We start from the raw sequence: 26,808 nt of genomic DNA on the forward strand, positions 1-26,808 counted from the left end.
AGGATAACAAGTCTGTAGAGATCAGATACATCCCCTGTCCCTGGTGGGTCCCTTTTCTCTGCTACTGCCTCCACAGTCTTGCACTGAACTCAGTTTGAGGGGGCAGAGGTGAGTCCAGCCTCTGGTTTTCTGTATGAAGGACCAAATAGCAGTTAAAGGGAAAATCCTTTCTGTGTAAGTTCAGAGCAGCCTCACAGCCAAACCAGCATCATGACTCTGTCTTGCCTCCTGAAGCATCCCTGGGACAACGCAGGAGCCACTGTGCTGGTGGTCCTTGTAGAAAACCCTGGGAGCATGGAGGACACTTCCTTGCAGCAAGGCCTGGCCCCAGTACACTGCACTATCAGTACTCTGTGTCCTATCTCAGCTTGGAGCACAACATCCCACAGAAGACATGGCCTGAAGTCCTGCCTAGAGGGGCGGTGAGATTGCCTGTGGCAAGGTCAGTTGGGACCTGTAGTTGAAGTGGCACCAGGTATCTGGAAACAACCTCCATTGGTCACTAATGCTTAATGGTTTATCATGCTGCCTTTTGGGACCAGCTACAGCTTATCCTTGGCTTGCAGGGGCACAAATGGGTACTAAAGGTTCAAAGCCAAGGAGCATCTGACCCAGGACAGCTGCCAGGAGATGGCATCCATAAAAGAGTATAAGAATCCCTCCTTGGGAAGGAAGTATTTTAAAGGAGTTTCTATATCCTTGTCTCTCCTCCTCCCTCCCTTTTCTTTAAGATTCAAGCTCAGCTTTTCACCGTTATACATTTTTGGTAGTGTCTCTCTTTGGTTCAATATATTCTAAATACATGAACTTTCTAAGGGAGGTGGCATCCACTGTTCTGTTCAAATATTGGTTTAACGGTTGAGAGAAAACAGGGAAACGTGCAATTTTAAAATTTAATTGTGCTCTTTAAATTAAAAATGGGCTTCAGAAGGGGAACGTAGAGGCAGTCACCCGGGGCTGGGAGGGAAGGCTGAGATGTGGATGCAGGGAGCTAGTCTGAGCCTTTTCCTGGTCCAAACACTGACACTTTCTGCAGGCTGGGGGAGAAGGGAAAAGGATCGGTGCAAACCCCGAGCGCTGATCTCGTTGACATCCCAGAGGATGGGAAATTGGACAGCAAGGTCAAGGAGCAGGTAGAGGCTCTGCAGACCTCACACTGATTTGGCTCATCTGTCTCTCTTCCCCCACGCCCCGACAGCTCATATTTATCTGTTTGCCCTGGGTGTGCATCCCATTTTGTGCCCTCCTTGCCCAGAGGGACGCCGGCTCTGACCCTCCTCAGCTTTCTGGCTTTCACCTCCCAGTGGGGCCGTGTCCTCTGGGTGGCCATTATTAAGAGTCAGGAGTTTGACACCTCTCTGTCTCCTCGCGTGGGGCTCGACCAGCTGCCTGACAGCAGTAATGTCTTCCACCCCTCATTCAAACCCCCCCAACAGCTGCTGCCGGTGGGGAATTAAATTTTCAAAGGAAAAATACCTGTTTCTTTTTCGCTTCTTGGAGCTTTTCTTCTTCTTCTTCTTCTTCACAGGCGAGGGGCTGTAGGAGGGAGACCTGAGGAGGCAGAGGGGCGTTAGGGACCGCAGGGCTCCCCACAGCCCTCCCCGGCCACCCCAACCCTTACCCTGCCACCAACGGCATCACCCTGGGGTGAAGAGGAGCTGGGGGCTCCTGGGGCCCCCCAGGATGGGCTGTGGGGTGAGCCCCGGCCTGGCCTCTGCCACCCTGAGGGGAGGGCGAGAAAATGGCGGCGCCTCCCTGGGCCTGTGGAAAGCCCCATCCCCTCGCACCTCCCCGTAGGGTATCCAGCCTCTATTTTACACTGGCTTTTTCCCCCTCACACAGCCGAGGGCTACCTGTCCCCTCCTGCCCCACACGCCACCATGGCCACCATCACCTTCTTCGCTTCTTGCGGCTGGATTTCTTCTTCTTCTTCTTCCCCCGGGCCGGCAGCGGCACACGCTCCCCATCACATGAGGGTCTGAGGAAGGGGGGAAAAAAACAAACAAATTAAAATAATAAAAATAAAAGCACTGTCTGAATCAGCTTACATGGGACTGCTTTCCCCCGTTTGCTGCCGTCCCCACCTCAGGGACATCCAGGGCAGAGAGAGATCGGTTTTCATGGTGGACCCAGGGTGCAGGCGAGCACCTAATTACCCTCTAACGAATAATTTGGTCACAGTTTAAATGAAGTGTCTCATCCGTGGGTTTAATGGAGATATAATGAGACAGCTACTGTACGCCACGGTGACGCCGGCTGATTATTTAAACGTGTTTGCTGAGGTTAACGACTCCGTAACAGATTTATAGGTTTTGTTGCTCTTTGTAAATATGCTTTAAATAATTAATTGGCATTTAATTTGCATACAATAATTATTGCAACCAGATGCATCTAGCTGTAATAAAAGACTTGACATATGTTAAATAGCAATTGATTAGAAATATATATATATTTATTGAGATGCTATGGTAATTTAATGAGATATGCATCTCTTACACAGTTGTTAAACTCTGGAAAAAAACTCCTGTAAATTAATTTCTTTTTTAAACATACAACGCTGAATCGCGTTATGTTGCAATGAACAGCAAATACCACGGTTAAATTGATTCAGAGCACTGGGCTGAAAATATGACAGATGCTCTGTGGCTACTCATTAACCAAAGCAAACACTCATAAAGACGGTGGCAGCCTGTGGATCCCCAGGTTAATCCCCAAATCAGCCCATGGATCCCCTAATTGATCCCCAGATCTGTCTGTGGGTCCCCTAATTGATCCACAGGCGAGGTTTATGGGGGGCACAGCCAGCTTCCCAGGGCCTCTGCAAAATCACTGTTGGAAATGAGGGCGCTGGGTTTGTGCCTCAGTTTCCCCACTTCTCACCCCGCCAGCGGGAGGAGTCGCTAGCGGGGAACATGCGAAGGTAGCCCCGTGTTGGGAAAACGCTGTGGGATCTTCACTGCAGAAACCGGACGAAAATTGAGCAGTTTCTGCAGAAAGAACAAACGTTATCATTATTGAGAGTCCTAACACAGAGCAAATGTCACAGCACATTGACCTGTTGGAGGCAGTGACAGGGGGACATGGCGGGGGGACTCGGGCTCCACTGCCCCCCGACACTTGCTCACCCAAGGGCTTGAATTACTACCAAAACTACACTATCATAAAAAGCCAATTGCTTAGTGCTTTTAATACACCTTTTTTTTTTTTTTAATTGCTCTGCAAAACAAAACTGTACATTAAAGCTTCAGTTGTGAACTGTGAATAACTGAGTGCCAAGTGCTTCTGGTGCACTAAATCCGAGGTGCAACCACACTGTGCCCCCAGGGAGCACCCAAATACTCCTTCTCGTTCTCTTTCTCCTCCCCAGGATTTCACCGACCAGCAGAAGCACTGTTAGGAGATATGGCACACCTCAGGCTTAGTGGGTCTTTTGTCTGCATTAAGGTAGAAGAAATGTGTTTTCCAAGACAGCTCATTGTCACTAAGCTCAGACATCTGCCCAAAGACACCCTAAGGGTCTGTCCCAGACCAGGGACCTGAACACCCATCTCAGCCCCTCAGTTATCAGGATGCTCAACCCCAGCTCCCACATGCTTTCCCCTAGCGCAGATTTGGGCTCCCCAGCAAACAGGTCTGGGTGCGTCTCAGCCCCCCCTTGCCCAGGGCCACGGCCAAGGGAGAGCGGGGAGAAACCTCTGACCATGCAGTGCGATCACAGGCGGTTTCTGTAGAGCCCTTCTCCCTCTCCCAAGATAAAGCCTTTTGTCTTTGATGTGAAAGCTTTCTCCCTGCACTGATCCAACTTTAATTGTTTTTCTGTGATTGTAATCAAAGCCTAATTAAAAATACGCTTTAGATTATTGTTCCGGTTAGCCTGAAATCTGAAGATATGAAATGTGCTTTCTTGCTCTTTCTTTCCAGCATCTTTAACCCAATGGAGAGGCTTTAATCCCAGAGACAGTTTAGCAGGCAGGGCTCAGAGACCCTAGCTGCTTCATTTACAACATTCAATTCATTTTTCCCCTCTCAAGTTGTCAGGGCCTAACAACGAACTGATAATGAAGCTGTGTCCTAATGAAGCCAATGCTGCTAGTCTGATGTAGGCATGGGGAGAGGGGAATTGCTGAGGGTGATGCCCAGCCAGGGGTACCCTGCAGTCCTGGTAGCACACAGGGATGCTAGCAGGTCACCTGTCTTCCAGCCAGGGCTACTTGTAAGGGGGCTGCAAGAGCAAGACAAGGAGTGGAAGTGAATTACAGGTTTGCAGGTTTCTCCCTGCAAACATTGACGGGGGTTTCATACAATCGCATACATTTGCTGTACGCTCACATGGTGACGTAACCTGTACCCAGCTCTCGCAGACCCCCAGAGGGGCTGGGTAAACAGTCACAGACGCCTTCTCTGCCATCCCCCTGCTTTGGGGTGACCCGGCTTACAGCCCTGGCTCCTACCTGCGTGACCTATGGCGAGCATGGTCTCGTCTCTCCTTGCCTTTCGCGCAGCCGTTGGTGGTGGAGGCCTCCTTGACTGCATGGCCACTCAGCTTTTTGGGACATCTGTCCTCCGCGGGGTATGGCAGGCAGCTGAGCGTCCCACTGTGGGAGTAAGAGGAGAGAAAGAGAGCAATAAAGAACTGTCCATTCAGCTGGGCTTGTTGGCTGAAGGTTTCCCATGCACTGGTGAATCCCCTTTCCTTTCTGCAGGTAGGACCTGTGCTGCTGTGAAGGAGAGCTGGAGGTTGCTCTTGGATCTCCTAAGCCCACGGTGCTCAGCCCTGCAGTGGGAAATGCTCCTACAAGGCTCCAGAAAGCCCCTATTTCCAAGCCAAGCTGTGCCCTAGAGTGGGCATGCTGTGCTCAGCTTTCAGGCAGAGATGCCACAGGTATCACGTAGCCAAGGAGCAGCTGGTCAGCCCCATACTGCAGGGACAGCATGGGGTCTGAATTCAATGCAACAGCAAGGGGCAATGGTAGCTAATCAGACCAGCACCCCTGGACATCTTCCTCTGCATTGTGGGTTTTAGCTCACCAGCTCTGCAGAGACAGTACTGGTCTTGCACTATGGTAGAAAAAAAGCCTTTTGCATTTCAAATGCCATTTCCCAATCCTGCTGTTAGCATTGCCAATACCTCACCACACATCCACATCCACATCCACATCCACATCCACATCCACATCCACATCCACATCCACATCCACATCCACATCCACATCCACATCCACATCCTATCCCCCTCACCAGCATGCAGCTGGTAGCAAAGCTTTGGCAGCCAGAGGATAGCCCTCCTCCCTGCTCCTACAAATAGGGTGCTGGGCCAGTAAACACACCTGATCCTGATGAAAGCCCAAGCTGGAGAACCTGGGAAAGCCCAGCAGAGCTAAGGGGAACCACCTGGGCCAGGCAGGTGCCTGCAAGAGCCCTGGGGAGACCATGAGAGTTGGTGAGGAGCGGAGCTAGGGCAGGGAAAGCCTGGGGTGAGAGGTCTCCAAGAAACACCGGGGCTTGGGCAGGGCAAGCTCAAATGGAGAAAAGAAGCCAAATGGAGAAAACAAACCCAAACAAGCCTGAGCTCAGACACTTAGGAGGAAAGTAAATAGATTTCCAGGCCCTGCAGATGTTTATTTCAAAGAACAGAAAGATTAACGGAAAGCCATAAACCATACCCAGCAGGGTGCCAAGAACACTATATTTTTGGTGTCATCCAGAGTATTATTCGAATAAATAAAGCAAGCATCAGCATGTCCAAGCCCGATCTGGCTGTGGGGTGGTACCCATGGTGGGCTGGGCTCAGCTGGCAGAGAAAGTGTTCCCATTTCTTCCCATTATCATTTTGAAGCCAACCTCAGGAATGGGCTGTGGGTGCTGCTTCGGGGTTTAGCCATCCCCAGGTCAGCTCCGCAAGGTCCCGCTGCCATGTCTGCCACCTGACCTACCTCCTCCCTTTGGAAAGCAGCACGCCGAAGCCCCCGGGCCATGTGGACCCCCACCTCGGAGCAGGGGGAGGCTGGGATGTCCCTCTGCCAGCCCCGCAGCCACAGTGGCTCAGGGATGCCAGGAGGGTGCTTTGAGATTGTCACAGCCATCACACATGGGCTGTGGGGTCAGGAACAAGGGGCCAGGGCCGGGTGCATGCTGCACATCTGGGGGGGTTAAACGGGGGCCAAGAGGGTGGTTAAAGAGCAATGTGATGCTAAAACGGCATGTTAGCCCCAGTTAGGCATGGCCAGAGGCTTGCATGCCCCAGGGAACATCCTACGGCCTGCCCCAGCCATGAGCAACACTTTTGGGGGCTGGAGTTGGCACAGGAGCACCTGCAGAAGAAGGGTCCCCCCTCTCTTTCCACCTGTGTTTTCTCTCTCAACAAACCCCCACTTTCTCTAATAGCTGACCCTTTCCTGGAGCCCATTTTGTAATCCCTAAACATTTAAGCATGTGCATCAGCCAAATACAAGCAACAGGGGTCAATGGGGGGAAGCTGGGTGAAATATTTCTGGCCCAGGACATGCAGGAGGTGACACTGGCTGATCCGATGGTCCCCCTGGCTTTAAAAATCTATTACTCTGCTTGTAATAAATCCTCCAGTCGCTTCCCAACGTCTATGTTATTTTTAACCATCCGGGAAGCTACATGGTTAATTGCTTTCTTTGTGAGAGCTAATTAGCTTGTGGTCTTTCCCAACCCTCTTTTAAGAACAGACTTCTGAGGCTCAATCATTAGGATCCATTAAAAATGTCCCCAAATTAATGACCTGTACAAAGTCTGGGCTGGATCAGCTCCAGCAGCAGAGGCAGGATGGTTCCTCCCCAGGCTGGCAGCACGCTGGGGCACTGCTGCCTTGCAGGAGGGACTTGGGCACGGTGGGTGATGTCCCTCTCACCCTGGCCCCCTCTCCCACTAATGAGATTTTCAGGTCCTGGGGTTAAAACTTATTGGTCTTGAGGCAACCAAGGACTCCTGTCCTGCAACGCGCTAGGAACCATTTATTCTGGGCTTGGAAGTAATTATTGATGGAAATAATTATTCTCCAATCCCATCAAAGGCTGGCTTCAATTCAACCAAGTGTTATCCTCTGATGAATGCCGAAAGTCACTAACGCTCTAAACTGGCTGGTAATCCCCTTGCGTTAAGCTCCATAGACATTGATTGAATAGATATGTAAAAGCATTTTTTTTTTGTCATCTTTCGTGTCTTTCACAACTGATATAAAAGTGCTTGCAGTTTGGTGTGAACGATTACTGTGGCCTCAAAGGAGAAGATTATCACACCTTCCCCTGCCAGTCCCTGCCTGCAGCAGAAAGGAGAAAGCCTCTGCGGGTGCTTTGCTGGAGCCGGCCCGGGGAGGGCAGTGAGGACACTCGGGGCGATGCAGCTGGAAGTGCGGGGCTCGCACCTGCAGAGATGCTTGCTGGAGCAAGCAGGAGGAAGAAGAGGCAGGAAGGATGCCCAGGGTTTGTCTGGGCATCCACTACTTTGGGCATCCAACACTACTCTGCCCTCGGAGCCAGGACCGCAACCTCTCTGCCAATGTACGGGTTGCATGTTTGTCCCTAAGGATGCACTCCTGGCCATGGGCAGCTGGGCCATGACAAGGCAGTGGCCCACCCGTCCTGCCTGCGCTCCAAGTTTCTCTATTTCCATTAGACAATTATTTGCACTCTTTTTTTTTTTTTTCTTTCTTTCTCCCATGCAGAAATCCAGCCTATCCATCAGGCCTGCCCAAAAGCAGCATCCCTGCTCCTGACGGGGAGACCCCACACAGCAGGACACCCGCCAGGCTGCCTGCCACCAGCTCAGCACAAAACACACCCTGTGCAACCTTCCTCTGCAGACGGCTCACCTTGTCCCTTCCCTTTGCAGCGGTCTCCAGTCCAAGAGGGTTTTTTTGGGCTCATGGTGATTTTTGCCAGCTTTTCAGGGGCTGGGAGGGAAGCAGAGGGCATGCAGGGCTCTCGCCTCTCCCACCAGCCCAAGCCTTTCACCTGTTGTCACAACCCAGCCAGCCCACCTTGCGTTTTGGTATCGGATTTAGGCTCTCCCATGTTTTCCTTCCCTGACAGAATGTGTTGACAGCAGAGGGAAATGATCTGTTGCTACCCTAATAGAAATGATGCAGATGAGATCACTGGTAGGAAAGAACCCAAATATTCCTGATTTGAAGGGGGGTGAAACCACCATAAAACACTGTGGCTGTTTGGAGGAGAACAGGGTGGGTGATGGCAGCCCAGCTGCGAGGTGGGGGGGTCCCTGTTTATTTTTACAAACTGCCCGATACGCTTCCCACCAGCCTTTCCCAAAGGCACATCACATTTCCGAATCCCACTGGGCTCCCCGCTGCCAGCAGCATCCCACAGAGCCCTGTCACCGAAAGCCACCGCATTGTACCTCCCTTCCCCGGGAGGCTGGCATGTCACCCCCAGTTTATGGGGACACTGCTGAGGCTGGTTAACCACGCTGTGACCCCCACACTCTGCACCGGTTCCCTTTGGGACTGGACATCACTGTTTGCTGGGGAAAAGTAGAAGGTCGCTGATGGGCTCGGCAGGAGGCTTTCACACCAGGTATCTTGCAGGAGCCCGAGGTGGCCGTGCACACGGATGGCAGGATGAGGCCACGGCTCTGCAGAGGCCAAGGAAAATGCAAGACTGCAGAGGTCCCGCAGGGCATTTGCAAGACCTGGGAGATGTGCTGGGCTCAGCAAAGACCCCTCACAGAGTTTGTGCAGGGAAGTTGTCGAAGACATGCTGTGGCCTCCAGAGCCATGGGTGAGCCCCGCGGGTGAGCCTTGGCCCTGGGGCAGGGCTACAGCGTTGGGGCATCCTGGGGCTTGAACCAGCCCAGCCACGGGGAAATATTCTCCCTCTATTAGCCCCGGTGGGATGGCACTGCCCTTCAGCAGATCCTGGCACCCTTCACAGAGGACGGGGTAAAGGCACAAGGTATTTGCTGCCTCAGGCAGCAGAGCTAACTCACAAGCCATCCCCGTTCCTCCATCCCGGGCCACCGCGCTCGGTGCCATGGCCAAGTGCCATCTCATCGGGCCATGAAATGTGGCAATTGGTGACACATGCTTCACCGGGAGCTGAGCCCAGCGACACCCGTCCCCTCCGGCCCTGCAGTGACATGCAGTCGGTGTGGCTCTGGTGTGCACTTGAAATCCCTGTGTGCTGGCATCTCAGCGCTGCTGGGGCTGGGCAGCTGTCCTCCCCTGCCTGCAGGCTCCCGCGTCCCAGCCGAGCTCCTCTGCCCCGGCCCTGCAGCGGTCTCCTGCCACAAAGCTTTCATCAATCATCATTTTCCCCTGCAGTAGCTCAGGTCCTCATCTCAAGAGGAGAGAAAAGCAGGAAAATTGCCTTCCTAGTGACCTTTCAGCTGCTGGACCCTGCCACCAGGCCATCTCTCCAACCTCAGCAGCATCGTCCCTCACCTTTGCAGGACGGGCTCCAGCAGTCCCAGCCCTCCGTGGCCTGGCTGCAGCTCCTCTGCCCTTCCCAGCTGCTTTGCAAGCAGCAGCATAAGCACACTGGTGTTGGATCGTGCTAACCAAGCCTTTTATTTTTATAATTTATTTTACTTTGCACACACAGCTGGGTTGGGTGCTTGATGCACAGCCCAAGCAGGAGTGTGGTGCTGCAGGGCACCTGGCCGCACGCATGAGCATGTTGAAGACCCCGAGCACTGGCTGCTCTTGGCAGACCTGCACTGACAGCATTTCCAAGCTCGGGACAGAGTATTTGGAAAGCAAATATGGAAACTTTACTACCTTGCCCTTTTCAGCCCTGGCTGGCTCCACGTTCCCATCACCTTTACAGCCCCTGGTGAAAAGGTAGGAGTGGCTCCAGCCAACCAGAGCCCAAAACCCAAAAAAGGTTAAAGCATCTCTGATGAGCCTATTAGTTGTGAATGTTTCGCTGGCATTAAACCAATGATGGATGCCTCGCCTGGGGACTGGGAACATCAGCCCGTGAAAGGACACAGGCGTCTGCGGCAGGTGCACCACCCCAAGGGGAAGCGGGAGAAACTCCTGTGCCTGCAGTTGCTCGCACCAGGGATGCTCTTGCTGCTTCTGAGTAACATGCAAAAAGTGCATGGACACATGATTGAATATCTCATCTTTCCTCTCCTTTCCTCACCTGGAGGTTTGGGCTGCGCCGGAGGGGGCAGGTGGCGGGTTAGGGTCCCAACTCTCCTGTATCCCTGCGGCTCTCTGCCACGGCCACCTCCGATGTGCCTCTGCCCTGGGCTTTTGGCCCTGGCAAGGGTGGGCTGAGCTGCTCACAGCGTTTCTAAAATCCACCACTTTGGGCTGAGAAGCCTTTTAGCGCTAGCAAAATGACCCTTTTTTCTCCTTTGCTCTCTGGCTTTGCTCATCTGATTGAAAAAGAAAATGGTCGAACCGTTCCTCTGTCCCAGGAGAGGGAGGGGGCAGAAAAGAAGGTTGTAAAGACATTTCCAAGCAAAAACTCCAGCAGATGTGTTTACATAAAGCTTTTTGAAATATGCACTAAAAATACCTCTTCAAAATTAGGAGACAGGGAAAATTGTAAGTGCTTCCCACAAACACACACACACAAACACCCCACGGCAGGTTCTTTCCCCACCTCATTCAAACCATTATTATTAGTGCGGCAGGAGCCCTGCAGTTTGTTATTGAAAATTATAATAGCAAATCACCAAGATATTTTCCCTGATTACACAGACTCCAAGCCAGTTCAATTTTAATCTTCTCCCCGCTATTTTTTCTGTGCATCAGCAGAGGCACCAGCTGCAGAAAAGCACATGGTTTTTCTTGAGGCAGTTTAAACACAGAAGAGAAATACAATTCCATAATACACATTTTTCATCCAATTTTTGCCAGCCAAGACTCGCCTCCCCCTCCTACTCCTGGGAACCCTACATCCTGCTGCAAGCCTGGATGCAGCAGCGGCTCCTTTTGCTTCTTGGACTCCAGAAAGGTTTAACGACTGCTCTTAGCACATCCTGGGCCAAAAAAGCAGCTTGGCTCTTTATTTTCCAGCAGTTGATTTGCTATGCATGGTTGAATCAGAACAGAGGAGCTTCCCTGCTGGAAGAGGCCCTGGTAGCAGTGCAGGGTCAGTGCCAGATGCTTTGGGGGATACTGTGCGGTCGCAGCCTGCGGGGAGGGCTCCATCCTGGGCACCAGCTGGTGGTGGCGGCGGCTCCCACTGCACAGCATGGGATGGACGGCCCTGGCGGAGTGTAAAACTCCATGGGGGAAAGCGATGCTCCCGTGGACCGTCTTAAGAAGGGTCAGGCACGACGGCGAGCACAGGCCTCTCCCTGCTCCCCATGGCTGGGTCTCCTTCTCTCTAGAGACACTTCCCGTTCCCCTTTCCTCCCGAGCACCTGGCCGCCTTGCAGAGCTTGGCGTCACCTTCCCTCTCTGCCAGCAATCCGGGATGGCTCTGCCAACCGCCTGCCAGCGACAGCAGAGATAAAGCCGAGGAATATGGCACACAGTCATATCATTTCTAAAGGAAACCTGGACCGCTGCCCCATCTCGAGTGGTTTCTACGGCATCTTGTGCCGCCCACGCTGCCGGCTCGGAGGTCCCTGTGGTGCTTTGTGCCCATCAGCACCTGCACGCTGCTGGGATGGGCTTGCTCTCGAGGGGACAATCCTGTGCCTTTCCTATCCTCAAATCCTCCTCCTTAGACAAATACCCTGCAGGTTCCCATGCCTGTAAAGGAGCCAGTTTTCTCCTCAATCAGGGAATAGGAAAGGAGCCTCGGCTTCTCCCTGGTGCCTGCAAACAGACCTGAAAGTACCGACGTTACCCCGAGCTGCACCACGGCACAGCAATCCTGCACACCCCCGACCCATGTTTTGGGGGACTCCAGGCTCCTGAGTGACCCTGGCGTGGCAGGGACTGGTCTGAGGAGGGACTGGGGCCGAAAGCTTACACTAAACCCTGCCATAGCCCTACGGCCAATTTCCTCCCAGCCGGCCACAAACTGAACTCCCAAACCCCATCCCTGCTATCATCCCCCAGGCAGCCTGGAGCAGCCATGGGGGCAACCGCTCCCCGGTGAAGGGGGCAGAACTGATGGCCAGGCATGGGGGCAACCCTAAGCAGCCCTCGTAGAGCTTGCGATTAGGAAAAGCCTGGCTCTGAGCTCAAATTTCTCATTAATTGCTTGCCCGTCAGCAGCGCAGGGCGAACCCTTGCCAGTCGAAGGTCAGGGTGTGGGCAGCATAGGAGAGCCCAGCGGCTGTGATTGGGCACTTCGCAACACAACGCTGGGAGCTGGAAGCTGAGGAGCACCAGGAGATGATGCTTAACATTTTAGGAGGGTTTTAACAAAAAAAAACAAACTGAAGGATGTCCCAGAAAAGAAGGGCTTTGCCACTATCTGCAATGTGGTCAGGCTGGAGAGCACCTTCACGCCCAACGGGCTGCATAGTGCCAAGCCTCCAACCAGGGAGCTTCCCCTGTGCCACCGCAGCACCCCGGGTTCAAGCCAAGCCCCTCGCGGCAGCGCCTTGCTTCGGTGCTGGCTGCCATGGATGGGGCCATGCTTGCACACAAAATTCCAGTCCCTCGCACAGGTTAATCCAGGATCTTTGGAGATCACTATCCTCCTGGTGGGCCTGGGCTCGCTCTTTAATGAGGAAGCCACCCTGTGTGCTGCCAAGTGGTGGCAGGGCCGGGCCACGGGATGCCACATCCATGGTGCTCGGTCATTACGGGTGCTTTCTGCGATGCGCCGATTCCCTCCTTTGTCCAAAACCCCATGCCGTTTGGCATGGCGAACAGCAGCGAAATAGTGTATTTGCCAATAACATAGCTCATTAAATTTTAATCAAATAGGGGATTGTAAGCACACGTTACCGGGAGCTCCTGGGAGTGCTGAGAGATCACTTTAAAAATGAATTAGTAATAAGGCACATTGGAGGCAGCAAGGAGAAGATGGCTGGAGAAGATCCGCTTGGAGCAGGAATGCTCCCTTTGCCGCTCACATAAAGCTTTTTCCTCCTCTCCCTTAATTTGCTTTTTTGAATTGCCAGTGGAAGAAGAGGGGAAACACACTGGAGGTCCCAATGCTCAGATAACTCCAAAAAACCAACCTGTTCACACAGCTGCCGCCTGCCGGCAGAGCTGCCTTGGGAATGACTCCGGTTGACAGGGAGAGCATGGCGAAGACAGCCGCCCCATCCATCCAGGCTGGGGACAGGGACACTCCGGTCACGGCACCCTGTTAATAAACCACCCCCTGGGCCACCCCCTGGGCCAGGACACAGGCATGCATGCCTGCCTGCGACTAATGAACAGCAATCCAAAGGGCTCAGCTTGAAACAACTCCGACGTTAAAAAATGCTCAACCCCCACCCCAGGACAGAACCGCGGGTGCATCCGGATGGGTGTCCCCAACCCGGGTGTCTGGGGGCATCACCTGAGCAGGGCAGCGCTGGTGCCGCTCTGCCCCGTAGGGCTGCCAGAATTAGAGGAGCTGAGGATAACATTTTCTGCCGACCCCTGTGTGCACCCGTGAACGGCAGCCGGCGGGGGGGAGCCCCAGGCAGCAGCTGGCAAAAATCGGTCTGCCGCGCTTGGGGGGTCTGGTGAGACAGGGGTCCCTGGATATCCTCTCATTTGGGACTCGTGTCCCAAACATCCATCCTGCCGTGATGCCCGGGGCTGCACTGCCAAGGCCACGTGGGGCTGGGACAGCTCAGTGACGCCGCGAGGAGCAGATGTCCTCACGTGGGGACACGTGGGCAGCAATTAGCTCCCACAGAAAGGAATTAAGCAACAGATTTCTCCTGCAGGAGGGACGAGCCTACGGCGTTCCCAGCCCAGGGAGGGAGGTGGCAAGCAGGTTTTAACACCCCTGCTACATACTGCTGGGGGCTTTTTGTGGCCAGAAGAGCCCCTTTGCCTCCCTGTATCATGTCTCCTATGCCAGCTAAGCTGGGAAATTCTCAAATTGCAGCTTCACGGGTGGGAGGGTTTGGTTTGACTCCAATCCTCCTTCCCCATAACATCCCCTGGTCCTGTGGGAAACACATCGGTGGTCTTGCCAGCTGCCCAGGAAGAACTGTTGCGGGGGTTTTAAGTTAAGGAGAGTTTCTGGGAGGGAAGACAGGTCCTTTCCTCCTCCCACTGCGCTCCAAGGAGGATGAGGTTGGTATGACCATGCCATCTCTGCCACACAGCGAGCACCAGGGTGCTCGGTGCTGCAGCACCCAGGGCTGTTTGGGGACCAGAGCCAGAAAGAAACCTCCCTCTCCGCTCCCAGGTCTTGTCCTCAACCATCCATGCCACCCTGCAACTCTGAACATTGTTTTAAATCATCCCCAAAAAGGAAGGGGAGGGTATTTATTGGCTTGCTGCTCCTTAGGGAGAAGGTTTGGAGGAGGCAGGCGGGTCCCTGGGCTCCTGGGCCCTGTGGCAGACCCTGCCAGGAGCGGCTGGAGAGAATCATTTCACTTTTTGGCACATCCATCTTTAATTGGGTGTAATAATAACTTTATTGCTTGCTGGGATTTGTGAGGCTGAACTAATATTTGCAAAATGCTTTGCTATCCTCAGCTGAAAGGCAATCTAGAAAGGCAAAGCCCCGGTGTTATTCACATTTGGATAATCCAGAATTATTCAAAAACAAAATCAAGATTATGCAAATATATTCATTAGTTCTCCAAATACCTCAGGAAAATAGAGGAATTAGTCTTGTTAACAATTATGTATTATGTAAGTGTGTGTCTAAGCACGCACAGAGCCGCGCGCTATCGGTGCTGGGGCACATTCACCTGGGACTTGTCCCAGGATCTCAGAGCGCTGGAGAACAAGGGCTTAGCTTGTGCAAAGTGACCATCTCAATTTTTGGGTATCCTGATGCCCCATGGCAAGTGACAGCACCCGGCGCACACCCCTGCAGCCCCCGGGGTCCCACCGGCTGCTCTTCAGCCAAGAAACAGAGATATCCCCAGCATCCCCTCTGCACCCATCGCGGACAGCCCATGCATGAAAACCATCACCTTATTCTAGCCAAAACAGCCTTTCCTACCCAAATGAGGATTTTTACGGTACACACAGGGCCGGGAGGCTGCAGAAGTGGGATTTGGATACAGCCCCCTCGCTCAGGACCTGCCCTTTTCGCCTTGCTAATGGCCTGAGCCATTGCCCCGATGCGAGCTTGTGCCCAGCTTGGCTTTCCGCAGTGCAACGCCACTGTCTATTCGGGGTGTGCTGGGAAAGGGGAGATAAAGGTGCGTTGAAAATAACACACGGTTTAATTAATGCCACATGCCTTTTACTCTATAGGTTGTGTGGATTGTTAATTATTTTTATAAAGAAAATAATTAGTCCCAATCAAGGCAGAAGCTCTCCAGAATTACAGCTCATTAACTGCTCTCACATTTTTCTGTTCTATAAAAAGTCATGTGGTGCTGATGAAAATTATAGACCCTTGGAATCAGCATTAAATACAAATTCAGACAGTGTTACCATCCTATTACCATCAACCACATCGACTTGGCTTCGGTAATTGCAGCTGGAGATGAAGTGCAGGGATTTCTGCTCTATACAATCTCTGAAAACAAGCACTCTGCCCATTAGTTTGCCGGAAACAATGTGACACCAAGCCCTGACTCGGCTAAGTACATCCCTGAGGAGGTGACAGCCACCAAGGAGAAAGGGGAAAGCAAGGCGGCTTCGCCGGGGATGGGAAGATGAGGGTTGCTCCGGTTTGGCTCGGCTCTGGTTGGCGGCGGGGCTGCTCCTGCACAGAGCAGGGGGGACCATGCAGGTCTGGCGCTCGTCTAAATTGGGAAGGTGAACCAGCTAACGATGCAGCAAATCTGTCCTATGGGCTGGGGTAGCAAAGCCACCGGGCCAAGTGAAGGAAAGAGCTAGGAAATGCAGAAGGGACAAGGAGCAACCTTTAAGCAGTGGGATTAGCCTCATGGGACATGGGGAAAATAAGACATGGAGAGATGCTCTTGTCAGGGATGCGGGAGCATCCCCAAGCATATCCCTCTGGACCATCCTGGTCCATGCACCGTGCTGGGGCCGGCTCTATTGAATGCCATAGAGACCTCACTTAAAGCCTTACTGAAAGAAATCACAGCACATTAAAGGGAGTTCAGGTCAAATCAATACCGATGTGGTGGGGAGGGTGGGCGGGGTGGGCAGGGTGGCGGCCATGTCCCAGCGCCAGCTCTGCAGGCAGGGCGCAAGCTGCAGCTGCGGGCTTCGCTGCCTGCTTTTCTGCCACAGAAAGGCGAGACCCGTCGTCCTCTGCTCCGTGCAGGACAAACCCAGTGGTAGTGCAGGGCGAGGGTTGGCAGCGGCAGCCTGTGGCGGGGAGGGGGCAGGGGAGATGTGGGTCCTCAGGATCCTGCTTTTCAGTTTCCATTAATCAGGGATGAATGTGCCTTCGATAGCATTCGCAGCCCAGCAGAGCCGGCAGCCAGCTCTTTGGCCCACGAGCTTCCACCACAAAATTAACCCACCCATCCCCACAGTGGCAGCTCCCATGCTGAGTGCCTGCCCTTGAGCATCCAAGCCCGCTCGGAGGGATGAGGATGGGGGAACTGGGGCTGTGGGTGGAAAAAACACTTCTGGGGAGCCCCTGAGGGCAATGGGGTAGTAAATACTGCCATGAGGCAGCAAATAGCAGGAGCCAAACCTGCCACTGGCACGTGCTGCTGGTGTTGTGCCTTTAGCTCTGTCCCTGCAGGTGCTGAGATGCTTCACGCTCATGGTGAGGGCAGGGATGGGGGCCCGGCCACCAGGCACAGCCACACAGCCCCAGCACACCCGAGGGCAGAGACGTGCCTGGAACACGAAATGGCTGCATCTGCCAGCCTGGACTCTCCAAAATATCAAAAAAACCCTCCAAAACATCTGAAGGCCATCCTTTGCCTGCGCTGGCTCCTGAACCACACGTGGGAAATGTTTGGGAAAGCACAAGGACCGGTCCTAAACTGTGCCAAGGACTTCTCCAGCCATCAGACAGAACAGGCAACCGAGTCCCTGTGCCTGGGGATGCCCCAGGCTCCTCGGGGAGATGCAGCCAACGTCCCACGTCCTGCAGAGCTCAGCCCTGCACAGGGACCCCCTGAAGCAGCCAGGGTCTGGGAACACAGGACCAGAAGAGGTCACCAGGAGATCATGTCCATCCTCGATTAGGAGGCACAGGGCACACCCGGGCCGACAGCCCGTGTGCTCCACCGCTCCCCGCTGCAAAACGCCCCTATCTCAGTGATTAACCAGCGGCTCCCTTTGTTTGTCCTCCGCCGGCAGTGCCCACGCAGACCCCACTGCACCTCCCTCTCCCCGGCACGTGTTATCCGCCTGCCTCTCCACTCCGGTGGCCCTGCACCATCGTCCTTCATTAACTCGGCCAACGCGTGGCTGATGGGCAGACAAAGGCAGGGACAGGGGGGGCAGCTGCGGCAGGCAGATAACCACAGAGCCTGTCCCAGGCAGCAGGGAAGGGCAGGTGAAATGTGGGCACTGGGCTGCTTTGTTGCTTTGGGGTTTTTTTTCTTGTATATTTCTGATCTTAGAGCTTTTTGGCGAATAAAAACCCCATCCCTTGGAAAAAGCAGTGCTGAACCCACTTGTCTTGCTTCTCCCCATCGTAACAAACCTGGCCATGCTCTGATCGAAGCAGGGGGGATTTGAAGAGGGCAAATGCTTTATAGGCAATAGGTTCCCAGAGTTAAACCACCAGCCTCGGGGGGAAATCAGCCCAAAGCCCTAACTGCCTCCCGCACTCGGTATGCCATGGCCGTGGCCATGCCCGCTCCGCTGGCTGCACATGACAGAGCAGCAGAGAATAAGTTATGATATATTTACATGCTATTATACGTTGGTGTTATATATGCACTGCTTTGGTGGGCGGTTGGTTATACGGCAGCTCCAGCTGACCCACAGATTAATTCAGCAGGTGGTCTTTAACTGTGAAATCTCTCCTAATGCAAAAATATTTCTCTTGCTGGGCAATAGCTAATTCTTCATCCTGATAGTAATGTAGCTAAAATCACAGCCTCCTACCCCACTCTTTTCCAGTCACACCCCAACACACGTGCTCCCAAGCACACGCGGGCACAGAGATAAATTCAATACAACCAGCCCATTGCCAAAGTGCCATTGAGTTCCACCGGGATGATGCACTGCTGGAATTTGGTGTTAGTGGCAGAGAAAAGCTATTTTCTCATCATGGCCCGTGGGTCTTGGAGCATTTTCAGCCACCTACACGTGCACGTGAGGTGGGCATCTGACCCCGGCCCCAGGATCCACCAGCACGAAGGTCTTTGCAGCCCATACCAGCACCAGCACATCGCAGCCTCCCCTGCCCCCAGGGAGGAAGCAGGAGCCGGGAGGAGAGAGCAGAGCAACCCCGCAGGCAGCAGGACCCTGCCCACGCTGCCCCCGACCCCTCTGCCTGCCCAGGCACCCGCTCGGGGGCAAAAGAGGAGATGCCATCCTCGGTGCCCCCACTCCCGCCTCTGCCCCCCCGCGAAGCCCCTGGCCGGGACTGGGCTGCAGCAGCTGTTTCTTCTTTCATTAATGACAAGACATAAGTTAAGCATGAAGTTTTAAATGGGTCATCAGTGAAGCAGTTAGCCCCAACCTCGCTGCCTCCTGCCTTGGCCACGGGCTGGGACACCCAGCTCAGCCAGCCTGAAACAGCAGTAGAGTTTTTAATAGAGGTTTTTTTCCCCACTTCTGTATTTTTTTTAAGCCCTTCCTGCAGTCCCCGCTGCACTGGCAGGGAAAGTGCTCCCGCTGCGTGCAAAAAACCCTGCTATTTTTAAACTCCCGGTGTTTGTCAGCGCTTTCGGCTCGAGTGGCTGATGGAGAAGCCAGTTTTGCAGCACCCAGTGTCCCATGGAGGGTTGCGTGGCCTTTGCCGGGTGATGGTGGCACCAAGACGTGGGCACTGTGCCCAGCCATGCTGCCGGAGGTGGTGATCCAGCCCGCGCATCCTGCGGGCATGTGCCAAATTTGCACCACACCAAAGCTCTGTTATGGAAGCTGTGCTGCTGGGATCCACTGCTCCTGCTGGACTTCAGGCACTCATGACCTCTGTATGTTTGCACGCACCCATAAAAATCAGCAAGCGGGGCTGTGAAAGCAAATTGGCTCCCGAGGTTTGGCGTTTCTCTCTGCCCGTTCCTGGGAATGCCAAAGGGCTCCGATCCAGGCAACAAACCCAGCCCTGTTTTCCAGCTGGTGACACACAACCCGGCACTGCCAGGGATTGGGACCAGAGGAGGACCCAGCGGGGCTGGGAGCCATGTGGGGCAGGGTAGGACCGTGGGTCACAGCAGACCCATGCTCTCTTAACAGCAAAGAGCCCCCAGGGGCTTGAGCTGGACCAGGGGATGCAGCAAAGCCCCGGCACCACCGCAGCCAAACTGCAGGTGGGCTTTGCCGGCCTGGGTCAGGCTTTGCAATGATGAAGAGGTTTCAGTGGCCACAGGGAGAAAAGGAGGAAAAAAAGGGAAAAGGAAAGGGTGGTCATGCATGAAATGATTTCATTTCAGTGACGTGGGGTTTGCATTTGGTAAGTTCATCTTATAGAAAAATGTACGTATAGAAAGGTCCACCCGTCAGACACGAGATGTGGGAACGGGATAGGGATGGGGCAGAGGAGAAAAGGGCTCAGTTCTAGCCACAGCCCTCTGGAAGGAGAAATCCTCTGTGCCTGGGGACCCCAGTGGAGAGTGGGGACACCCCCCATGCAGCAAGAGTAGGGACTGCAGAGCCCTTTTCTGGGGACAAGCCGCAGTGGGACTGGCTGCCGTGGATGGTGGAGGCAGAACGGTGACAGCAAGGGGACAAGAGCGGCTGCAGGACCCGCCAGTGGGCAGAAGCGCCTTAGCAATCCCTTGCATCAGGGTCATCACTGCTATTTATTATTTAGGGCCTCGCAGCCCTAAATATTTATTAGTTAGAACTCGAGGGAGGGATGTGAATGCATGCACGGGCGTGCAAGGTTTCAAAGCCCTGCTCTCCTGCCTCTCCAGGAACGGGAGATGAGCAGGGATGGGGGCTGGCTGGAGCCGGTGCTGCTACGGGGGTGCATGCCACCACTCCCCAAGCCAGGCAGGGACGGGCCCTGGCTCCACAAGACCCTGAACTGCCACATTTTGCCCTGGCCTAGTGCTCCACATTTCGATACCTCTATGAAACAGCCTCACTCACGTGCTGGGACGGCATCGAGCCTGACAAGGAGGGGACCCCCATGGCCAGCAGAGCCCCACGAGGTGCTGGACCCCACCGGAGCTGCGCTCACAAATTCAGCATCCGCAGCCAAGCCCTTGCAGCATCTGCAGACACAGGGGCTCCCCAGCAGCCAGGGGAGCATCTGCAGGTGGCTCTTTTCAAGGGTGGAATCAAATATTTCTACAAAACGATCCTCTAGCCAGCCAGCAGACTTTCCCCCGTCCCTTTTGCTTCCTTCCATCTGATTTCATCCCTCATCTGAAAAGGAGGATGAGGAGAGATCAGATACGGTGCTTCCCCCAGGGCTCCCTCCTCCCCAGCGATGAGGCAGCAAGCCCCAGATTCGGGGAGAGCTGCACCCCACGTTTCCCCACGAGATGCTGTGAACCTTCACTCTGAAGGAGGGCCAGGTTGTGCCCATGTTCTTTGCTGGCAGGCGTGGGAACTGGAGGCATGGGGCCAGATTTGGGCCCCAAGCAGAGCTCTCATGAACTTTTACAGGTCAGAAATTGCCCATCCTCCAAACCACAGCATTTCCCACCGCCCTTCTTGTTTCCAGTCCCTGCAGCACTGGTCTGGGGACAACCCTCAGCCCCACATCCACTTTTGGGGAGCTTATAGGTGAAGGTGACAAAACCCCACGCGACTGCAGCAGGGGCACAGCAGGCAAAGGCGGCACATTTGGACGTACCCAAAATCTCTAAGAAGGCCCCATCCACGGGCTTGAGTTTCCTATGGGGGCTTCCAAAGGCCCCTTTCCCTAAATCCTTAGGTGCTTGTACACCCTCCCACGCTGGGGCACACACATCTGGCTAAGGCACCCATGGGTGCTGAGCCTGGCTGTGCCACCTGGCACTCACTGCATCCCACCTAACCCTGGCAGGAACCTCCATCCCCATCTCCCTGGCATGCTGGCAGGGCCACCGCTGTGGGGACAGAGGTGTCCCCCACCCCACTGGGGAGGCCAGAAGGAATGTGGTCCCCAGCACTGGTCCAGAAGAGGGGCAGATGGATGGAGACGGGGGGAAGGAAGAGGAGGATGAAGGTTCTCCAAGCAGCAAGGAGGGGTTCCCGCAGGCATCCCCAGCTCTGCCCCTTGTTTGCTTTGCCCTGGCTCCCCCCAGCCTCCGGGCAGCTCCGGAGCTGCCTAATTAGCTCTCCCCACTCCCGCCGTCCAGCTGGAGCCGGAGGGCAGGGGCAGACAAAAGCCTCCCTATTGACAGCCCCTCCGAGGAAGGGGCTTTTCTTCTCCCCCTCTTCTTTTCTTTTCAAGCCCCTCTCCCCCCGCTTGGGCCGGGGCCACGGGCTCATTAGCGCTTGGGCTCATTGGGAGCAGGAGGGAGCAGATGGCAGCCAGGCGGCTGGCGCGGCCGGCCCTGCCGCCGCTTCTTCCCGCAGAGCAGATGCCCGACCAACAAGGGGGAGGATTAACGGGAGTGGGGGGCCATCAGCACGACAGGGGGATCTTCCTCCCCAGCAGCACACCCCGACGCCGATGCCCAGGGGCTGCCAGCCCGCTGGGGACGAGTGGGGATCAGGGCCACCGAAACATGGCCAGGAAGCCAGAGGTTGGGATAGGAGAGAGCTGGTCCCCAGCCCATCAGGGACTCTACTCTGGGCCAAAAGTCACAGGGGAATTGCAGCTGCCTTCTGCCCTCGCTGGGAGTACTCTGACCCCCTGGCACTGCAGTGCCATGGCTGCTCCTGCCCGGTCCCAGTGCAGCCGGGGGGACACGCTGCCACCCTTGTCCCAGCAGGTTTGCAGCAGCAGCGCCCAGACGCATCTCCGAGATCACCCACGATGGCAAACCAGGCAGCGAAACTGCGCTTAATCCCACTTCAGCAACACACCCCTCCCTCGCCTCCATGCACAGCACATCCCGGGGGATTAAGGGTTAAAGCACAAATCCCCTGCACTGCCCTGATGTGACCCACTTAGACCATCTGGCAGGGAGGGATGCAGGAGCCTCCTTTCTCCCAGCACTGCGGGTGCTCACCCGGCATCACCGGCTGCCCCAGGAGCCGATACCGACACCCGCAGCCCCCAGCCTCAACAGAGCCCTTGCTTTTCATGTAGAAGTGGATTTTGGCTGGGTTTGGGGGTGCTGGGACAGGGAAGCCTGTGCCACACTGCCGTGGCTGGCAGTGTGGGAGCAGGGAACCCAAACACCCCCAAAAGCATCCCGCAAGCCCCTGGACTACCACCAGCTCTGGGTCCCAAGGGGACTCTGGAGCATCTCCCGGCCTGGCTGTCCCTGGCACCTGCAGGTTCCCCAGCAGATGGGTGCATATGAAACATGCAGCAGTGCTGGGAGAAGTCAGGCCGTCGAGTGCGAAGGGGCTCCCAGCCACCACACCATGGCTGAGGTCATGGCCAGGGAAGAGACACAGGCAAAAGCCCTGCCAAGAGGGAGGAAACGGGGCCCTGGTCGCAGGGCTGGGGCTACAGTGCGGCTGCGATACCTGTCCCCAAAGGTTGGACTGAGACCGGTGACACCTTTAGCATGGAAGGTTTAAAGAGATTTTCAGTTGACAAGAGCCAAAGCCCCTCGCAGCAGCCATCGGATGGGGATCGCAACATCCTTATGGACCAGGGAGAGGGAGCGAGGGCACCCTGGCTCAGCAGAGGGACTTGAGGCAGGATGGGGTGTCCCTGGCCCTGACCCCATCCCTCCTGGCACACAAGACCCTCAAACCACCCCAGGATTTTGCACGTGCTGGAGAGCAACCCCCCCAGCAAAGGCAAGCATGGGGGCAGCCCCAACCCTCAACAGCCTCCCCACACCACCGGGTCCCTCACCGCCAGCTGCAAAAGCACGGCCCCAGGCTGCACGGCAAAGTCCCCCCGGGCCCTGCATGAGGAAAGTTTAATTGGAAAAGCCCCTCTCCTCATCACCTCAGTTTTCCCTTTCACGCTGCAAACTGGTCAATAATCCATTTACTTTGGCAGAACCCTGCTCCGGGCGCAGAGCTATGTCGGGGCTGGAGTAAGCCACCCCCCTGCCCCGGCAGGACCAAGAGGGAAGGGATTAATGTATTCTTTTGTTCCAGGATGAACTGTGGGTTTAGCAGAGCTTTAACACTCCGAACCTCCCGGGGAATTTAGATGGAAAAGGCTTTATCTCTGGGACCAGCAGCAAGGTGGTGGCGAGGGATGGGGCACAGGGAAGAGCTGGCTGGAAGGGGGTGGGGGGGGGGGAATTTTAAAAAAATCACTTTCTGCCCCGGGAAGCCCGCCGCTGCCCCACAAGGATGGAGGATTGAGCCCCTAGCCGTGCCCAGGGCACCCTGCGGGGATGGATTTGGGCTATACCCACTGTGGAGGCTCTCGGTAGGACCCCCATGCCGCAGCTGAGCCCCTTGGCACCCCACGAGAGCACAGGCTCAGCCAGCAAAACTGATGGGAAGACGGGCAGAGCTGGCCTAGAAACCACACCATTGCCTCCACCGCTGCGGGAAGCACGGGGCCGGATCCAGGACAGAGATCCGTGGCATTTGCAGAGGAGCAGCTGTCAAGTGTGGGAAAAAACAGAAATCCAGACGGTCATCTTAATTTTTCATTTGGCTAGCTGGTCTCCCCATCTCCTCTCTGGTGCGCTCTGCTCACTGGCACCACAGTCATTTGCTCTTAAATTAGCCGGGAGCATCGTCAGGGAAGAAAGGCTGATCCAAGCAGCAGCACAGCAAAGCCTTCAGGAAAAACAAACCCAGAGAGGAGCCGGGCACAGAGACGGCTGCGAGAGGAGCTGCCACAAGCCTTAGGGCTGTTCTCCCAGTGGATGGGAAGCAGGAGCCCGGCTCTAGCTATTGCTGGGCTACAAACCTGGTGCCCACTCGGGGTGCTGGGGTCATTGCTGTGTACCCTGATGGGGACCCGCTGCAAGGCCCCTGGGGGTGTGAGATCTGGCATCTCATAGGCGCGATCCTGCCAAGACAGCAGCCTCGGGCTCCCGGCAGAGCACCGCATGATGCAAGCCGAGCCGGCAGCCCTTACGAGAAGAGCCGGGGACCGCGGTCTCTCTGCTCCCCGAGCCTTTGGCTTCAGCCCCCCTGGCAGCAAAGCCCCTCTGTGGCATGGGGACAGGGGTGAGCGCAGCAAGTACCCTGCAGACCCCAGGGAGAGCCCCACCAGGGCTGACCCTGCTTGACACCTGTAGCGAGGGTGGCGGTGCAGATGGCTGCACCGTGGGGAATATCCCGAGGCCCTGGCTGGTGGCACAAGCTGCAAGGAGACAAAAGGAGCCAGGCTGCACTGACACAGGGACCTGGCAGCATCGTGGCTGGCTGCACGGAGCACAGCCCTGCTCGGGGACCCCATTGTGCAGGATCTGCTGGTGCTGAGGAGCAAAACGCGGCAAAGCCGAGCTGGCGGGTCCATTTTGCTGTGTGCCGAGAGCTCCTGACCCCTGCACAGACAGTTCCCCTCCTGCCAGAGCTGGCATTGCCAGCGAAATGGAGAGGCGCGCGTGTTCATTAACTTTTTAACAGAGCTGCAAACGCTCCCAGCTGAGGTCCTCAGCCCGACCGGGATGTCCGTGGCAATCCAAATTGCCATGTAGAGCCGTGCATCATTCCCGGTACTTGGGCTTGCTGTATTTCCCCAATGCCCTAATTTGTTGCCTTATTACATCTCTGACTGTGAGATATTTAAGCAGCACGGCTCGCCCAGGCACTTTCAGACAGGAGAGAGCGTGTGCGTGTGAGCCAGCACCCAGCTCGCTGATGGCCCCTTTGGCTGCCGACCGTAGCCCGATGCAGGAGAGGAGAAAGGCACGGTGGCTCCTATCCCCCACAAAGGCTAAAGCCCTGCAAATGCTGCCTGTGGAAACAAGATTTGCTCTTTTCCTTTGGAAGCCTAAGCTGTGCCTTTCCCAATTCCCTACCCTGATTAATAGCAATTGGAGAGATCGGAAAAATTCATGCTTGGGCAGCTGGGCTGTGGGGGCAGAAGTGACCCCCCCATTGAACAAGCAGCGGGACCCCCGTCCCCTTCGCTGCTGCAGCTCACAGCCTCCACTGGCACGGGAGGCATCCGAAACGGCTTGCTCCCTGCGAGCTCTCTGCTGTTTAGTACAGGCTGAGCCCCTGACACCGAGCCTGCTGCAAACTGAGCCCCTCTCCTCTACCCACCCATCGCCTTCCTGAAACTTTGGGTTGTTCCCCACAGAGAGCGGGGAGCAGCCAGCAGCCGAAATACAAAGCAAAGAGAGAGGAGAACCAGCAAAAGCCTCCTTTCCTTACAAAAAGAGTGCAAAGAGGATATTTTTAACCAATATTGAGACAATCAACAAAACCAAACCAGTCTAAATTAGAGAACGCGTTGTTGTGAGGAAGCCACACGGACCCTTGCCCGTGCGATAGCCCGGCTGAGCAGCTTGGTGGGTACAAGCAGTCCCCTTGCCTTGTTTCATGGGTTTTGACCCTTGCTCTGCCTCTGGGAAACATGGGGGCCACCAGCCTCACTGGGAGCAGGAGGGACAGAGCAGGCAGGCACCAGACGTGCAAAGCTGAGACCGCTCGGCTTTGGGACCTGGAGGACACCAGACCCGCAGCTGCCCCAGTCCACAGCTGTGTGCTGGTGCCTTGGGCAGCTGTAGCCTCCAGGCTGCACCTCCCTGGGGTGCATCAGCCTCCCCCCTGCACCAAGGCAGGGTCCAGCTGGAGCGGGGCTGTTCCCCTCTGCAGGCATCACCTTCCTAAGGGTCCCTGGTGAAGGAGCGATGCAGAGACAACACAACCAGCAGGACACACACCCCGGGGGTCTGTAAGGCAGGGATGGAGGTGACCACACTTTCTGGCTGATGACCCCCACCACTACCCTCCCTCCATAGCCCAGCTGGAGCTTTCCAGGCCCCCACCCTGCTCCCCTCAGGAGACAGCCAGCTCCCAGCCTCCAAGCACCACCGAGCCAAAGTTTCTCGAGCCTGCTCCTCTTTGGAGCACAGCACCTACCCGGGGTGGGGACTCAGCCAGCCAGCATCCCCCTGCCCCAGGCACGGGGGGACCCCCAGCTCCTCCAGCCCCTAACTGGGGGTTGGGGGAGGACACACTCCAGGCCCTCCTGATGGGGGAGGGGGGTGAGGGGTACTAATTGGGGGTGGGGAGGAGGCTCGGGGTGGTGCAGCCCCCAGCCGGAGGCGGGATGGGGGCTGTCCCTGAGCCCCCCCCCGCCGTGCCCTGGCAGCCCTTTCCCCTGCTTTACCTGGGCAGCGGCTTGCGGGCCGTGATGCTGGCCACGATGATGCTCTCGGGTCGCGGCGTGGCCACGGCTTTGAAGGTGCCTCGCCAGAACTTCTCGAAGAGCTGCTTCTCGCCCTGCTGCACGCTGGCCATGGCCCCCCCCGGCCCCGCCGCTCTCCGCGGTGCTGAGCGCTACATCCCCCGCACGGCCCCGGTCCCCGCCCGGCTCGGCTCGGCTCGCTCCCGGGAGCCCGGCCCGGCGCTGCCCCGGCTGGCGAGGAGGTATGCGGCCCGAGCCGCCCCCGCCTCCCGTTTTGTGTCGGCGAGGCGGGGAGAGGGGCCGGGCCCGGCCGCCGTCCCCTCCCCGGCGCCGCCTCCCGCAGCTGCTGCGGCCCGGAGCCGCGGGGAGCCCGGCACGGCTCGGCCCG

The 26,808-nt window shown here is 55.8% G+C and overlaps 1 protein-coding gene across 3 annotated transcripts in view; it reads right to left on the bottom strand.

The window, feature by feature from the left end:
- Positions 1-26,560, bottom strand: part of SRRM4 (serine/arginine repetitive matrix 4) — a 52,050-nt gene extending 25,490 nt beyond the window's left edge. For all 3 annotated transcript variants that reach the window (XM_076353379.1, XM_076353378.1, XM_076353377.1), the window contains exons 1-4: positions 26,403-26,560; positions 4,452-4,595; positions 1,895-1,978; positions 1,477-1,551 (exon numbers count right to left, since the gene is read on the bottom strand). In XM_076353379.1, the coding sequence (XP_076209494.1) occupies positions 1,477-1,551; positions 1,895-1,978; positions 4,452-4,595; positions 26,403-26,533 (434 nt within the window). In that variant the 5' untranslated portion in view covers positions 26,534-26,560. The remainder of the gene's footprint in view (positions 1-1,476; positions 1,552-1,894; positions 1,979-4,451; positions 4,596-26,402) is intronic.
- Between the last annotated feature and the right edge of the window lie 248 nt (positions 26,561-26,808).

Source organism: Aptenodytes patagonicus, chromosome 15 (genome assembly GCF_965638725.1).
Source record: "Aptenodytes patagonicus chromosome 15, bAptPat1.pri.cur, whole genome shotgun sequence".
NCBI lineage: Eukaryota > Metazoa > Chordata > Aves > Sphenisciformes > Spheniscidae > Aptenodytes > Aptenodytes patagonicus.